At 43.6% G+C, this 17625-nt stretch overlaps 1 protein-coding gene across 1 annotated transcript in view; it reads right to left on the reverse strand.

Annotated features, from left to right (window-relative positions):
• The window catches only part of KLHDC1 (kelch domain containing 1), a 1365548-nt gene that overhangs the window by 676079 nt on the left and 671844 nt on the right, over nucleotides 1-17625 (reverse strand). Inside the window, exon 7 of the mRNA XM_085627012.1 lies at nucleotides 9540-9620. Coding sequence (XP_085483138.1) covers nucleotides 9540-9620 — 81 coding nt within the window. The remainder of the gene's footprint in view (nucleotides 1-9539; nucleotides 9621-17625) is intronic.

Consider the following 17625-nt stretch of genomic DNA (forward strand, 5'->3'; position numbering starts at 1 on the left):
GCTGTGTTGTTTGAAATCTGCCTCTCATGCAGTGGTGGACAGAGTAGGCAGATTGCTAGCGCGCATAATCCGGCAGGAGCATGCGCACACACCGATACTGAGGTTACAGCCTGCAACTGGGCCGGTGCTCACCACACAGTGCGATATTCACGGTGAATTCACCACACATTACACCAGAATTTACCGGTCATCACACTGTGCAACACCAGCAAACATAGACTCCTTCCTCACTCTCTTAGCCATGCGTCACATAACAGCAGACCAACGAGCCGAGTTGAACGAACCGCTTACATTACTGGAAGTACAAACTGCCATAAGCTCACTTGCTACAGGTAAGGCGCCGGGGCCAGATGGGTATCTGGCTGAATTTTACAAAGCATATCAGCTGACCTTAGCGCCGCGACTCCTTGGGGTATACCAGAACGCGCTCGATGCTGGAATATTGCTGGACACACTTCGCAAGTCCCTATTAGTGTCTTTGCCTAAACCGAAACAGAGATGTAGAATTGATCGGTTCTTACCGGCCACTGGCATTGCTTAACACTGACTGCAAGGTGCTAGCAAAAATGTTGTTGAACAGATTGGCCCCTTTGGTGCCGCAGCCAGTACACGCAGACCAGAACGTCTTTGTACAAGGCCTGCAGCATGTCACTAAACTTGCGTTGGTTCTTCCAGGTGGCGCATTACTCAGGAGACAATTGGCCACACGCTGGATGTCTGGTCTTAGACCTAGAGAAGGCATTTGACACCCTAGAATGGGTTTTTTATTTTCCGTGTTGCATAAATATGATTTTGGAGAGGTGTTCTTGTTCAGCTATTATACACGCGTCCACTAGCCAAGATCAAGACGGGCCTTTACATGTCGGAGCAGGTCCCTATCGAACGTGGCACTAGACAGGGCTGCCCGCTCCCCCCACTCCTATTCACGCTAGCTGTTGAACCACTGGCAGAAGCACTACACAGCACTCAAGACGAGTGGGGAATCCCCTTGGGAGAAGGCACACATGCGGTCTCGCTCTACGCTGATGACCTAGGTTATGTTATGTTACTGAAATTTTTAAAGCGCTCTGTTACCCTGAGGTGTCCTGGCGCTGTATACTACCTACCAAAAGAGAAAACTATGACAATTGGCTGACATGACCATTTAGGTAAATAGCCAAGTTTTTAATCCCTTCCTGAAGGGAAGAAGCTCTGTTGAGTTCCTGAGATGGAAAGGAAGGCTGTTCCATGCCTTAGCGGCGCAGTAGTGAAAACTCCTGCCGCCCCAGCTAGTTTTATTATAGCGGGGGAGAATAGCGAGTTTAGTTTGCAGGGAGCGCAAGGCTCTCCCCGGAACGTACCACTGTATTGAATGTTTCAGGAAATCGGGGCCTATGCCATTAAGGGCTTTAAAGACTATACACATGGCCTTAAACTGAATCGTAGTACCACAGGGAGCCAGTGAAGAGTTCTGAGTCCCTCCCTCACTGAGACAAACCTGTGTGTACCTGTGAGCAACCTGGCTGCCGCATTCTGCACGATCTGGAGTCTGGACAGATGTTTTTTCTGGATGTTAATGTAAAGACTGTTACAGTAATCCAGTTGTAACAGAATGAGCGCAGTGACTGCAGTTTTCAGGCTGTCTTCCGGGAGGAGGAATTTGATTTTACTGAGAATTCTAAGAATGAAAAAGCAGGATGAGACAACCCTGCTGACATGATCATCAAAAGAAAGTTTCGATTCAATAATCACTCCAAGATTTTTCGCCTTTTCCACCGGAACAGGAGGTCCACCCATTGTGTTCGGCCACCAGTCCAGTGTCCAAAGGTTGGCAGTGTTCCCGAATAATATGACCTTGGTTTTTTCTGCATTGAGTTTGAGGCAGTTTGATGCCATCCAAGCTGCAATTGCCTGCATGCAGTTATGACATTTTGAGACAGTCTCAGCCTCTGACCCTTTTTGGATTGACAACACAATTTGCGTGTCATCGGCGTAGGAGGTTAACTGGAATCCAAAGGATTTAATCAAGGTTGCCAGCGGAACAACATATATATTAAATAATGTTGGGCTGAGCGAAGACCCTTGTGGAACTCCACAGGGGAGAAAGAAGGGCTTAGAGCTGTCTCTACCGAGGTCCACAGTTTGTGTTCTGTTGGCCAGAAACGATTTCAGGAGGTCCCAAGCCTTGCCTTGGACACCGACCTCTGATAGACGGTCCATCAGGACTTCATGATGGACCGTATCAAATGCGGCCAAGAGATCCAGCATGATAAGTATGGCAGCGCCACCCTGATCTAAAGCCTCCCTGATCTCGTCTGTGGATTTTATTAATGCCAGTTCAGTGCTATGTTCTGCACGAAATCCAAACTGCGTGGTATGTAATAGAGAGTTAGTCTGAATGAACAAGCTGAGTTGACCGTTCATAGCCCTTTCAATCATCTTACCCGGGAAGGGGAGACGAGAGATGGGTCTATAATTGCTCGGGTCCTTTGGGTCCAAGTTAGGTTTTTTGAGCAAGGGAAGAATAAAGGCTATTTTCCAGGAGGCCGGGAAATTACCAGTGTTAAAAATGGAGCGAAACGATGGGGTAAGAGCCTCCCCAATGATATCTGGAACCAGTTTCAGAGGGGAGCCTGATCGGATCTCAGAAAGAGGTTTTGTGACTCCATGCTGATCCAAGGATGTAAAATTATCAAATATGGAGGAGGGCCCATTAAGCTCAGAGAGCCCTATTGCCACTACCTCATTAGTAGCTGCGGGCGTAAATGTGAAGGAGGAAAAAATATTTTCAACCTTTTGTAAGAAGAAGGCAGCCAGAGACTCGCATAGTTCTGAGTTGCTTCCAGTCTTGGGGCTAGGAGAAGTTGTTAGCTGAGAGATAGTGGGACTCTATCATAGGTCCAAGAAATATACAGTGAAGTTCAGATACATAGATCTGGGTCTCATAGTAGCTAGACAATTTCTTATGCGTTGTTGGAAGTCCCCTACTCTCCCAGCGGCAAAAGCCTGGTATCAATCCTTGCTGTTCTGGACACAGGCAGAAAGTGCCACTCCACCGGGAAGATGTGATCGGGCTGTGGAGGCAGCCACCAGCACCGGCATGGGATGCAGTACTATCAGATTTTCGAATAGTCTGGCAGGGAAGCCCGGAGGTAACAGGAGACACACCTATGAGCGATGACGAACAGGCAGCATTACAGACAGCGCGGACTTAGACCTTAATGGGTGGCTCGCCAACAAATTTGAACACTGACTGGCATGGGAGCTCAAAGAGCGCATCACACACGCAAGATTGGGTGGCTGGGGGTGGCGCGGGGGCATGCAACGGTGTTTGGTGTGCTGGTTAGAGATGCTGTACATGTATGACATAAATGATTCGTGGTAGATGGAGTACAAGCTATTCAATATTGTTGTTTTGTTGATCGTAGTTAAGTTTCAAACCTCAAGGAATTCCTTCATTTAACTGCATACTGAACTAGAAATTTAGAGCCGTCGATCATGATGCAATGCGTCACAATTGTACTGATCTGTACTGTAATATTTTCTAAGCTGTGATGTATGGCATGCATATTGGTTGCTACGAAAGGTTTAAAAATCTAAATAATAAAGACAAATTTAAACAGAAAAAAGACATCCAAGTCTCGTGGTGCCCACCACCATCCGTTCATGAGGCACATTATGTCATCTAAAGAATGCAACATCAGCAAAGTTTCCCATGTTTGCCATGAGAACAGAAAGATTTACAAGTCCACATCAGCTGTCAAAGGGAAACAGCAACATACAACATACAGCGTCATAGGAAACACAGCCCATAGTTCGTCCTATCCCATGGGAAAGGAATTATGTACAGAATATGCTGGACCAAAAAGCAGTAGCTCATATAAATGCCCTCAAGAAACTTTACTCCTCATCTGGTAAGAGACATTTTCATTCTCTTCTTGAAGTATATCGAGCAAAAATGTCCCCTACCTTAACTTATGCAACAGAATATATCCCTACTAAGAAATGGCACAATCAGAAAACGAAACAAGTGAAATTATTACGCAAAATAACGCTTTTGAGCCAAGCTACACCAGTTAAAGCACTTGGCTTAGAGCTATCTATCATTAGTGCCTATTCAAGAGCTCTGGCCAATGTAATCAGATGGGCATTTCTCCTCCTACATGCGGAAGAAGGCTCTTTAAGGGCCTTACTAAATCAGGTAACCTTTATGGTGGGAACAAACCAATATACATTAAAAGAAATCTTAAGATAGTCCTTGAGTACTTCCAATGTACCGAAATCATCGTACAATCCTGGTCTCCAGGTCACCTGAAGCTATATTTAAAACATATGAATCGACGATTAAGTTTCGATCTCGATATGGTGCACTGTTCACAACTATCTCACTATAAGTCTTTTACATCTACTATTGAGTTCAAGACTCACCAAAAATATCTGAGTTAAACCCTTGAGCATAGTGTACGACAATGCATTACTATGCTTCACCTAGGGATATTACCCTTAAATGGTTACACAAAGAGTTGGACCTTATTTAACGCCATCCTTCAAGGTATGGCGCTCCCTCCGACCTGGGTTGGCGCAGAAATCATTCCTATCTATAAAAAAGGCTTCCTGCTCAACCCGGCAAATTATCGGCCAATAAGCCTTATTGATGTTATCCAAAAGATATTTGCCCGTGTCCTCTTGGGTCAATTGCAATCTTGGATGGACGAGACGAACGTGTTAACTCCCTTATAAGCTGGTTTTAGGTCTAAAATCTCAACCATTGACCACATTTTTAGATTGCAATTGAGCCATTGGAAAACTAATTATGGAGGGTGGCAGTCTCTACCTAACCTTTGTGGATCTCAAGTCCGCTTTTGATATGGTTCAGCGCGATCAGCTATGGGGCTTACTCCTTGATGTGGGAGTGCCAGTATACCTTTGCCAGCAGCTGAAGCGCTAACACAAAGGCACCTATGCGAGGATTGGATATGGTAAGAAAGGGGAATTGACTGCTCCTTTCCCTGTTGAGAAGGGGGTGAGACAGGGATGTGTCTTAGCGCCAACCCTGTTCGCCCTCTTTCTAAATGGGTTAGTCGAAACTCTCCTGGCAGTGAAGGATATAGATTCACCCAGGCTAGCGAACCGCAAAATACCAGCATTAATGTTTGCGGATGATACGCTGCTCCTGACCAAATCACCTATAGGTATGCAGCAGGTACTGGAAGAGTTCCGCTTATTTTGCAGGAAGAGGGACTTGGAGATAAATCTCCAGAAAACAAAATATATGGTATTTTATGCTAACACTAGTAACTGCCCGCACCCCCAAATGGAAGGCAGGTCTCTAGAGAGGGTGTCCATTTTTGATTATTTGGGCCTCACCCTCAATGATAACATGGATTGGTGGACCCAAATAAAGAAAGCAAATCTAAAATTGACACAGTCTATAGGGGGTATTCTAAAAGTACACAAAAACTGTACACAGAAAGTGGTTGGTCCACCAGCAGAAATGTACAAGACCCAAGCAGGGGGAGCTTCAATATATGGAGCTGAACTATGGGGCCACCGCCCGTCCAACAACTTATCTGTAACAGAGAACACTTTTATTAGACAGCGGTTGGGTCTCCCAAAAAGCACCCCGTTAACTCCACTAAGGATGGATTTGGGCATTGGACCTATTGCCAATTTAATTGCCTCTCGCCCACTTTTATTTTGACATCACTTATGGAACACACCTGAGCTAGAATTTTATAGGGAGGAGTTGAAGGATGTTATGTCTATTTTTGGAGCAGGGAATCTACCATGGCTGTCCCATATCAGGAGTACATGCCATGTACTGGTGATGGCAAACATATGGCTAACCCCGGAAGAGACCTGCCCCTCCATCTCTAAAAAGTCCTTTTAAAGCACACAAATTTGTTCTTTTGTCCCAGAGCAAAAATTCATGCTGTCTGACATCAAGGTTCCTGGACGTTAAACAGCAATACAAGCTAGAGTTGGCCCTGGATAGCATTCAACCATTTATGGCAAAGAAATTGTTTTTACAATTTAGACACGAGACTCTCCCGCTTTGTGCGTTTACAAACAAATGGAAGGGAGCTATTAAACTAGGCTGCCCGGGGTGTACTTTGTCAGATGAAACAGAACTTAATGTTATACTCTTCAGTCCAGCCTATAGAAGGTCTAGGTCTAAGTGGGTCCTCCAACTTTGCAGAAACCTGGGGATTAGAAACTACACCGAGGTTTTCAGGCTACTAAAATATGAGACACATCCACTATTTGTAGCCGCTACCTCGAAATTTTTAATTGCAATGTAGTGCATATGCAGAGGCATTATAAAGGGAAAAGAGTCGGAAAATAGTTTAACTGTCTTCTCTTGTTAGATGTGCTGTTGAATCAAACCTGTACATATCTCCATCTAGGGCGAGGTTTTTATTTTATTTTTTTAGTATTTTAAAAACAAAATAAAGAATCCCTTATACCCCAATTGCTATTAATTGTTTTTAAAGTTCTGTTTATAAGACAATTTGGTTTCAGTTGATACATAAAGATCTCAACTATAGTGTGATGTGTAGTAGTGGGGCCAGAATACATTATTACAAAACTGTAGCATTTTATCCCTGATTCTGCCAATGATATTTTGCACAACCTTTTTAGCCTTCTATCATTGTGTATTATAATTTATTGCAAAGTATGTAATGTTATAATTACTTGTGCTTTTATGGCTGTATAGCCGAAATAAAGTTTTTTTGACTGACTGACTGACAAAGAGTTGGAGTGATGCAAGTGAAAGGACAGGAATATGCGATAAATGTAATAGAGGAGTCTAGGACTTAACCAATGTGCTTTACTTCTGTTCCAACAAAGTTCTGGTAGAGGCTAGGAATAACTGTTAAAACCCATATGTTTTAGGTATAACCTCTCCACTACTAATGATCTGATTGCCTTAATGAAATCTCAGCCGAATGAATTTCTTATAATATGTATACATTCCTGAAATCTTTTTTATCTATATTTTAAATGGAACATATCTATTATCATGTTTTATTGGCGAATATTTTACATAAATCACATTGATTATGTATTTATTTTAAATAGGTGATTTTCGTTGAGGTCTAAATCAATAAATAAAATAGAAGTAGCTATTCCTTTCTCCATATCTACTTAACGTGAAAACATATCTACCATGTAGGTACATATGTGTGGAGTTAGGTATAAAAAAATCTAGATACCTGTCAATATTTTATTCAATATTTTGCCCTCAATACTATATCCCATCAATATTGTGGTTTCGATATTCAGGGTGCACACCTCCGAAACTAATTACATCCACCAAGTTTTACTCTTGCCAAACTGCTATTTTTCTCCTTCATCTTCAGGTCTTCCTGCATGCTTCCAGGTCTAATCCCTTTTCTGTCCTTCAGCGTCCTTCTGGTGATCTGATAAAATTCACGTTCCTTCATGGAATGAGGAGGTAGACGCTACCATACATGGTGTGGGTATGATAAAGCTTCCTTTGTCTCATATGATGGGCACTAATAAAAAGGAATAGCATTCTGACAAGAAAAAATTTGCTAAAACGAACAAAAAATCTATGCATTCCTTCTAGATGATAAAGACGTAGAGTGAAATCGGTGGAATAACGTAGATTCTGGGAGAAATTACTCTGAAAAAAGCAGTATGAAAAAATCCAGTGCATTCCTAAGATCCGAGAGTCACAGGAACTACAACAAGCATTTGCAATGCAATTTGTCTCGCCTTTGGGACCTTATATGTATTTAACTATGCAGCACTTTAGCCTGGGTGCTGAAACATCTACTGCTCCTTAACATGGAGGGAAAGTGAGCACCAAACTGCGTGACACGCCAGGTTTGGGAAGACATGGAGAGAAATATTGCCTTTCAGCAGGAAATGGTATAGTCCAAAGCTCTGTTTTTAATATAAAATCAGGGCCTTCGGTGATCATATCGCTGAAAATACAAGATTTAAAAAAAATATTGTCTACGGGTGCTCGGGGAAGAACATTTCTATGGACTGGAATCTAGAGTAGCTAAAGTGATTCTGGTATTTTACTGACCTCTGCTGGTCGTTTTCTATCAAGAAAGTTAAACAGAGGCAGTTGAACAGAAAAAAAGTCCCTAAGCGGTACCAGACAAGTCCTAGGGCTGATCTCCAGAGCCCACAAAGCACATACACATATAAGTATATAATAAATATATACTAAAGTATATACTGGAGGTCTCGAATGCCCGACCTAAAAAGTACTGTCAGGCAACTGTCAGTACAAGGCATCATGGGTAGTGGAGGCTCCTGGAGCTATGATGAGACAAGATGTCTTTTTAACTTTTGCAACGTAAACCTTTCAGTCTGCGCTTTTCCTCATTTCTTAGACCCGTAGGCAGCAGGTTGTATCGTAGATGCCACAATGTATTTTTGAGAAAGGGCTCCTGGTGCCACAAATAGCCTAAGATTTGGAAAAATCTTGCTAGCGACATATGGTCATATTTTTGGATATTTTACCATGGATAACTATCAATGAAGAAACTACAATGCAGACTAAAGTTTGCTTTTCACATTGTGCCGCTCAGGTTACTGCATAGCGACTCTAATTTTGGTGGAATTGTAGGATACTGGAGTAAAGACTGCTACATGCCTTCTTGTTCTGCCTTGTGATACAATTCTGGTCAGATGTGCTGGCAATACCTTTACAAGCAGCAGGGTTGGAACTAACACAGGAGCAAAAACTGTTATTGCAGGAGCTTTCTAGGGAAATTGAGTGACATTATATACCCTGAATCCTTATCTGGCCTAGGAGTGGACAAAAAGGACAGTGAAAAAATGGTTGAGAGGCACAGATATTTGTACACCTGGAAAACTGGATGTACAACAGTAGGGAGTGCTCAAACAAACTCCAAAAATCTGGTCTGTTAATGTTAATTATTCATGTATGTTGGACAAGTAGAGCCATCAATGTCAAAAACAAATTGTGTTGTAGTTGAGGTTAGGTAGTGCACCCTGTTTTGCCACACAAGTTGTCTAATGCATACTTAAGGCAGCCCTTAGATTCATAAATCGAGAGAACTAATGAAGAAGACTGTTTGAGGAGCCATTGCAAAGCTAAATCTGATGCTGTAAAGAACTAATCACTGTGCTTCAGCAAATGCCAGGTACTAAAGGGACTCGTTTGACCCTACTATTTAGAGAATCCACACCCATCTGAACCAATGCAGCTTTGAAATCTACTACTTTAAAGGCAATATTGCGCCACTACAAAAACTGGTTCCTTTGTGAATCAAGAAGCAGCGAAGATCCATTGTAAAGTTATGGGACATTGGCATTTCACTGTGGTGAACAAATCCTAAAACACTACTTTACTGCTATGTAATACCTACGGCTACATGACATAGCTGTATACAGCACTTAAACCTGCACTTTTCCAAATTACTTAGATTCACAAACATGGACAGCAAAATAAATACCAAAATAAAAGTATACCAAATTAACAAAGTCATTCTTGAAAAGATAACGGATGGACTGTTTATCAGATGAAGAGTAAAAAATGACTATGTACTAACCAGCACTCGTCCACCAAAGACATATCCTTTATTTCCTAGCACAGCACATGTATGTGCAGCACGTGGCTGAGGAGGATCACTCTAGAAACAGTAACAAGTAAAACATTAGTGATTTAAAAGTGAGTACAGCACAAGTAAAACACAGAAATGGCTGACATTTACAACAAAGTGTGTGTGTGGTGTGTGTGTGTGTGTGCATGTGTGTCTGGCTGGGATGCCATGTTATACACTTCTACCCTCCAACTGAATTACTCAAATACCTTCTGCAAATTCTTGACTATAACTTGGGTGAATAGTTAAAGTTTATTCTACGAGATGGTATGCAGCAGACACTATAAAGATCACTATTCAGCACAGCAATTACAGTCTAGAAAGGAACAGGTTTTATAAACAATAGGAAAGGTAGTTCATAATCATATCACGTCATATCATTATCCCGAAACGTGCTAGCACTGATGATCAAGTTCCTGGTGGATTGACCACGTTGAGGCTAGAGATGGGAATCAGTGGGATGCAGGATGGTATGAGCCTGAGAAGGGTTTGAAGGTATGAACAAAAGTGGTACAAGAAACAATAAAGTGATGGAAGAAATGCGAGTTAATCTCAGCCCTGTTGATTGCCCAGGCTGCATTCAAGTCAATAGTTTATCACACACCATGGCACTCTAGTGAGAGACAAACCCTATGCAAATGAGCATGCATCCTGCTCCAATAAGAACACTTCCAGAAAAGGCCATCTCCATATGTGAACAGAAACAACCTAGACCGGTTTCGGCCTGCTTAGGCCTTGTCAGTGAGATACAGTTCGAGTTCTATAAAACAGGGAGCACCGAACCACCATCTGGGCATAGCTGCAACACTTATTGCATCTACTTCAACAAACAACAAAGAGATGGAAACAATGCTAAATTAATTCACACTGGTGATCACTATGGGCCGCATTCCAAACTATAATTTTTCGTACCACATGTCACTCTAGATAGAGAATAGCCATAAGCTTGGTTGTGCTTCAGTATGAACAGTTTAGCTCAAACTGTCAGAGAAAGTGTCCTCCAGATAGAAACACAAGCAGCCACAGATGTTAGCCTTCTCGTCAGTGAGCTGTACCTTAGGTTCTACGGCATAAAGAGAATGGGACCCATGTGTGGGCTTACACATTTCACTCGCGGCATATACTGCAAAAAACAGAAAAGTGATGTATGGAAAGCTTTCATTAATCTTAGCCACAGAAGCACAAGCATAATCTCTTAGAAATGTGTGAGATGCAAGTGTTTCTGTGATGCCAGAGGGCTGGGAGGCAGTTCTTGAATGAATTTACGGGGATGGCCAGATCTGACAATGTGAACAACTGGTTGGTCGGTAGTTATTTTTTTCCCTATTTCTCAGCACAAAAGAAAAAACAAGTTACTAACCTGTACACTGTGGTTCTCCAGTATTCATATCTTCCATAGATTCAAATGCTTGAATCTTATCCGTCGGCCTGGTGAACGTCCCTTGATAACAGTAATAAAAACAAGTGCTAATAGGAATCACAATGAGAATAATATACATTGCTATTCACACTATTTAAATGCATCCAAACTTCAACCAATCAGAGTAGAGATCCTGAAGCACTCATTCCCTGCAGAGCCACCATACTTCATATTTAAAGACTGAGTTCAAATTAAAGAAAATAAGAGGTATAAAGAGTTGTGAGCCTTAACGGGGAGGAGGGAGGGTCACAAGTGAATCTATGAAAGATATCAATACTGGAGAACCAAAGTGTACAGGTAAGTAACTTGTTTTTTCTCCAGAATTGTATCTTTCATAGATTCACATGCTTGACTAAAACTAGTAAGAAGTGCCAAAGTATAAATGGCAGTAGGTAAGGCAAACCAACCCACCATGAAAGAAACTGAACCAGGCAACGTAACACTAACTGTCCAACAGCGAAATCCGTCTTTTTCAAGGAATCCATAAAATAATGCTTTGTGAAAGTGTGGGCATTAGCAAACATTGCTGCCCTGCAGATGTCTGGCAACGATATACCTGCGAACAGGGCTGAAGAAGCAACAAACTTTCTTGTAGAATGTGCTTTCACCTTTGCAGTCAGTGGTCTTCCTGCTTTCTCACAACAAAAGGTGATGGCCGCAGAAGCCAAACAAGCAATACTTGCCCGTGATAAAGCTTATCCCTGTCTTAGCAGGGCAAATAAAATGAGGAGTTGATTGGATTTCCTAAAAGTTTTAGCTCAGTCGAGATACAACTTGAGAGAGTGTCTGACATCTAGAGAGCGTAAGGCCCTCACTGTTGCGGACGAAGGTCTTTTGAAGAAAGTTGGTGACACAATAGGTTCATTTAGGTGAAAGGAGGTTGGAACTTTCGGAATAAGCTTAGGATTAGTTCATAATATGACTTTGTCATCCCGAAACTGTAAGTATGGTTCATCAATTGTCAATGCGTGAATCTCACCGATCCTCCTAGCAGAAGTAAGTGCCAATAGAAAAGCAACTTTCCAAGAACCATATTTCACCGCACAATAACCGACAGACTACACGACGCCGACATACAAGGAACTGCCCCAGACTACACGACGCCGGCATACAAGGAACTGCCCTGAACTGGATCCGATCGTTCCTCACCGGAAGAAGCCAAATAATCAGACTACCACCCTTCCTCTCCGCCCCCACTGAAATCACTTACGGTGTCCCACAGGGGTCATCACTAAGCCCGGCCCTTTTCAACACCTACGTGGCCCCCCCCCCCCATCAGCCATCGTCAGACGTCGCGGCCTCAACATCATTTCCTACGCTGACACCCAGCTAATCCTCTCCCTCATCAGGGACCCTGCCACCGCAAAACTCAACTTCCAGAGAGCAATGCAAGACGTCGCAGTCTGGATGACCAACAGCTGCCTAAAACTCAACGCCGAAAAGACAGAAGTCCTCATCCTCGGAACCACCCCTTCAGCATGGGACAACACCTGGTGGGCCACCATCCTTGGAAGCCCGCCCACCCCCTCAGATGCCCGCCCACCCCCTCAGACCACGCCAAAAACCTCAGCAGCGTACTCGACTCATCACTCGCCATGACCCGACAAGTCAACGTCGTCACCTCCAGCTGCTTCAACACCCTCCGGATACTTCGAAAGACCTTCAATGGATCCCCCCTGAATCAAGGAAGACAGTCACCCACGCACTCATCACCAGCAAACGCGACTATGGAAACGCTCTCTACACCGGCATCAACAAATCCCTACTCTGCAAACTCCAGATGATAGAAAACACCACGACCAGACTCGTCCTCGGCATTCCACTGCACGAACACATCAGCCAACACCTGCAGAGACTCCACTGGCTCCCCGTGGAAAAGAGAGTCACCTTCAATATCCTCATCCACGCCTACAAATGCCTGCACAACACCGGACCAAAATACCTCAGCGACAGAATAAACTTCCACGTGCCCGAACGAAACCTCCGATCTGCCAACCTCGCACTAGGTGAAACCCCATGCATCCACAGAGCCAGAGCAGGCAGAAGATCGTTCTGCCACATTGCAGCCAAAACCTGGAGCGCCCCCCCTCCCTGAACACCTTCAAGAAAACCCTCAAGATCTGGCTCTTCGGCTGAAACGAATCTGCATACCCCCACCCCATCAGCACCTTGAGACCCTCACGGGTGAGTAGCGCGCTCTACAAATCCCTGATTGATTGATTGATATGTCGGTTATAGTCCAGGATGCTACAGTTTAGCCCATGTTCTGTTATATGCAGAGGAGACTTCAATGTGACACTGAGTGCAGATAGATTAAGCATGAGCAGTTTTCATCACCTAGTAGCCGCAAAACAAATAAAGGAGATAATTGTAGATAACCACCTGACACAAGTCATATGAGACACCAGGAGTAGTGCAAGGGCACTTCCTTTTGGTTGTGCAAAGATTTGTTGTTGATGATCTTGTCTCATCTGTTGTCCTCTTGATGCAAGTTGGATCATATCTGAGTTTCTGGTGTCGGGGGTCCCTTAAATCCTGGATTTAGGGAAGCTTGGGGTGTGGGACCTAGTAGCCAGTGGGCAGCTAGTCCCTACAGCTAATCTACCCCTGAGGTGACCATATCCGGTGGTGTGGTTCACCTTTTCTACCCAGAACCCTTTATTTCTGCCACTCTAAAGCTGGCAGAATTCTATACTAGGTGTACAGATCACGCTGCTCACCCTGGAGGTGTGGCCCGCCTTCCTGGAGGTGTACACCTCCTGCATACATAATTTTCACCTGCCCTTCTGCAAATGTGACTGGGGCAGAGGAGGACTGTTTCCTCTTCTGGAAGCCAGCCCTGATGCATTATCAGAGGCGGTGCAGCCTTTGAAGCTCATAGCCTTCATGTGTCACTTCACTATCCTGCCTGAAGGGGAGAAGGTGTGACCTCCTTTTTACTCATGCCTTTGTTCCTGACTCCTGGGAGTGATCAAATTTCCTGGCAGGAGGTCAAAACCCTGTCTTCGCAGCATAAGGTGTGAGAAACACAGGCTTGCCAGCAAGAGCACAGTAAAGCTGGGGCATTTGTATTTCATATCCATGAAACGGACACATTTGTTTTTGTAACAATGCTAAAATAAAATAATTATTTTTTACTCGGGGAAAGTGCCATTATCATTATTCACCCAAAACTACTACAAAACAATAATAGTTCTTGAATAATTAACTTAAGGTACTGCAGTTTGGTCATCCCATACAGCAGAATGCAGCCCAATTGTGTGGACAGGTGTTTCTATAAAAATAATTATACTGACAATGACGGGCGGTCAGTAATGATAATGTGGCCTTTTAAGGCCACTCACATGGTGATGTTGTAGTAAAATGTAAAAAATTGCTAAGGAAGCTTAGCAAGCTGAGCATTACGCAGATCATGTGTTTGGAGGGGTGAACATTCCAGATCACATTTTCTTTGAGATAAATTCAGTTTCTATCACAAATGTAAATTGATTTTAAAGGTAGATATAATAAAGAGCTTTTTCAGATGTAGTTTATAAATACTATAATAAGCAAAAACTATACTTCTTTGGATTATTTTCCTCTGTGAATTTTTAATCGGTCAGGAGTGCCTTAAATTAGATTCACTGCTCACACCATGCCCAGCTCGCTTGCGCTCTGAGAAGTCCTGTTATTTCTCTTATAGTTTGCGACCTCCAAAATTGGCCTCTAAGCATCTCTCGTTAAACATTTAATGGCATATGGTGATATGGGTAGACTGCCATAGACTGAAGTAGAATCCATATAAAAATGAACTGATGAAGGATTACACTCATGCGGACATCTGGGGCTCAAATTCTGGCAGTTTGCAAACTTGTAAATTCAGTGGAAAACTTGGGCTTTAAAATGGGCACCATTCGAAATGACATCTTAGATCTCTGCTATCTCCTAAACCTATTTCATTTAAAGCTGATAGCAGGATTTTGTTGATCCTCACTTTTGAGAGGAGGCATTTTGCAGTCACCGTCATCAACGGCCTGTGTATGTAGAAAAATGGCTATATAAGAGCCTTGATAAGGGCCTTTGTTGGTACTTTAGGTGGTGGTGAACTCTGCAGCTCAAATTGTGGTGGGAGCTCACAAATTTGATCTTTGAGCTCCTATTGTACACACACTCCACTGACTTGCATCATAACTTAGATATGTTTTAATGAATTGTGGACTGCGCATAGGGTTACTGAAAATCAGACTTAAAAGTTCTACCACCAAGCTTGTACTCAGCTGTAACCAAGGTTTATGCTTGGTATTGCATATTAAGAAACTAAGGTTGTGGTGGTGAGTCTTTACTGTCTTGACTACATTACTGTTATGTCTTTCTCCTCAGTTGTTTTTTTGACTAATCATATTTCCTTCTGAAAGAAGATGAAAAGGTGACTACTTCTCTCCTGTGGAAAGCTAAAAAGGGGTGGGTGGATTACATGAATTAAATTTAGCCACGGGTAATTGCTGTGGGCTGCAATCTAGTCCATTGTTATTTGCTCAACATGCCAACACACACTTGCCGTGTTCCAAAAGGAAAGTACAGTGCAAACTGCTAAGCCCTTTCTACACAGTAACAAATGCAACCCTAGGCAGGTTTCCGGCTTTGTATGCCTCGTTGGGAGGGTGTAGTCCAAATGCTACATGACATTGATTATTACACCGCACTTAGGGTGTATCACTGAGGAAAGCAAAAAAGTAAAAGAAAAAAGCGAGGAATTTATTTCTTGATTAATCTGAGCCACTGGTAATTATTTTTATTTTTTTCCAACAGATATTTTTGGGATTTTGTACACATTTATGGCAGTATAGTGATACATTCAGCGTAGTCGGTCAAACTGTTGGTATTTCAGTTACATTTCCCAATTTCCTTCAACATTACAAACGTTTCCAACCCTCCTCACACCCCCTCCCACATAGTCGGTGTCTCAATGCTGAGTTGTCAGTATGTGCGATGCGTTCTTGTGCTCTAGAGGTCACTATGTGGCGCTATATACAGGATCGTAGGTACAGGTGGCAGGGGATGTGAGTAGAGGGGGATCATCAGGGATGTATTCGGAATAAGGCACATTTCACCCTTGTTCTGGAGATTGTGGTTGTGCGCACAAGGCCTCAGAGGCGTCTAAGTCCAGTGCAATCAGTTCATCAACTAGCCCCTGCCAGGTTCTGGCTGTGCCCAGTGTGCCTATGCCATGTCTTACCTCCCTTAGAAGTATCCTCCCTTCACATTCCACCCATTTTTCCATTTTCTTCCACCATGCTACCAATCTAGGACCTTCTGGTGACTTCCAGTTTCTGGCTATTTCTCGTTTAGCCACGATGTATGCGAGGTCTTGAAATTTCACAGTAACTTTAGTTTTAGTTGGGTGCGGGAACCACCCCAATAGACAATGACCCAGGGTGCATGGACTCTCCCTGTCAATGACGGCTTCAACTATAGACATGATCTCCTCCAAGTAGGCGCCCAGGGTGGGGCACTCCCAGAACATGTGCAAAATATGTTCTTCTCTTGCCCCGCACCCGGGGCAGGCTGCTTCCTCTGCCTGCAAGTACCTTCTAATTCTCTCAGGGGTAGGGCACAATTCGTTCAGGATATAGCAGTCAATTAATTTAAAGCGAGCATTTTGCGGGACTTTTGGTGCTCTTTACACTATGGTGTCCCAATCCTTCGCAGGGATTGGAGTTCCCAGATGCCCGTCCCATTGCATTTGCAGAAGCTCCCTAGGGCATTGTAAATTACTGCGTATTGCTTTATACAGACACAAAACTGTCCTGATTGTACCCGCTGATAGGGCCACACAGCGATAACAGCTCAGGGCCAGCGGTTCTGAAGACCCAATGTCCCAGTGTTTTCTGAACGTCGAAGTGAGGGCTCTGTGCAGAAGGAAATGGCCTTATGGTAAATCAAATTCTGCCAAAAATTTCTCACTCAAGAGCAGTACGGCATCTTGGAAGAGATCTCCCACTGTAGTCGCCCTTACTGCATTTCAAGCATCTAATTCCACCCAACAGCCTCTGTGTGGCAAGTGTTGCAGCATAGTGAGGGATAGATCAGAGGAGCAGGGGATCTGGCTACGTGTTCTTTGCATATATCTAATCTAGCATCAAGATATGACTGAGCTCTCCAGTGTCTTCGGAGGTCTGTGGTCTTATTCGCAAAAACACCTTCATAAAGTCAGAAGACTCAGGTGTGAATGGGTTCAGGAATTGCCTGGGTTCCTTCTGGAGGCCATCCATTGGATTGGCCAGTTTAGTTACGCCGCAATAAAGTATGCTTCAAAGTCGGCGACTGCCAGTCCCCCTGTCGTGGAGCGTTGGATAGTGGCTAGTGCTACTCTTAAACGACCCGTCCCACCAATGAATGACATGATCAGAGAATATTGCTCGAGGGATCCAAACCGGGAGTGTGCCAAAGAAGTATCGAAGGTACAGTAGCGCCATAGTTTTCAGGAGGGCCACTTGGCCCACCACGGACAGAGGTAGAGTCTTCCAAAACTCCATGGAGTATCTAAGGGAGCGGATCATTCTACCCACGTTGCCCTTCAGGAGATCTGCGGGGTCGTGATTTATTTTTTACAACGAGATACCGCCAGGCAGCTAG

The sequence above is a fragment of the Triturus cristatus genome, chromosome 9 (assembly GCF_964204655.1).
Source record: "Triturus cristatus chromosome 9, aTriCri1.1, whole genome shotgun sequence".
NCBI classification, from domain to species: Eukaryota; Metazoa; Chordata; class Amphibia; order Caudata; family Salamandridae; genus Triturus; species Triturus cristatus.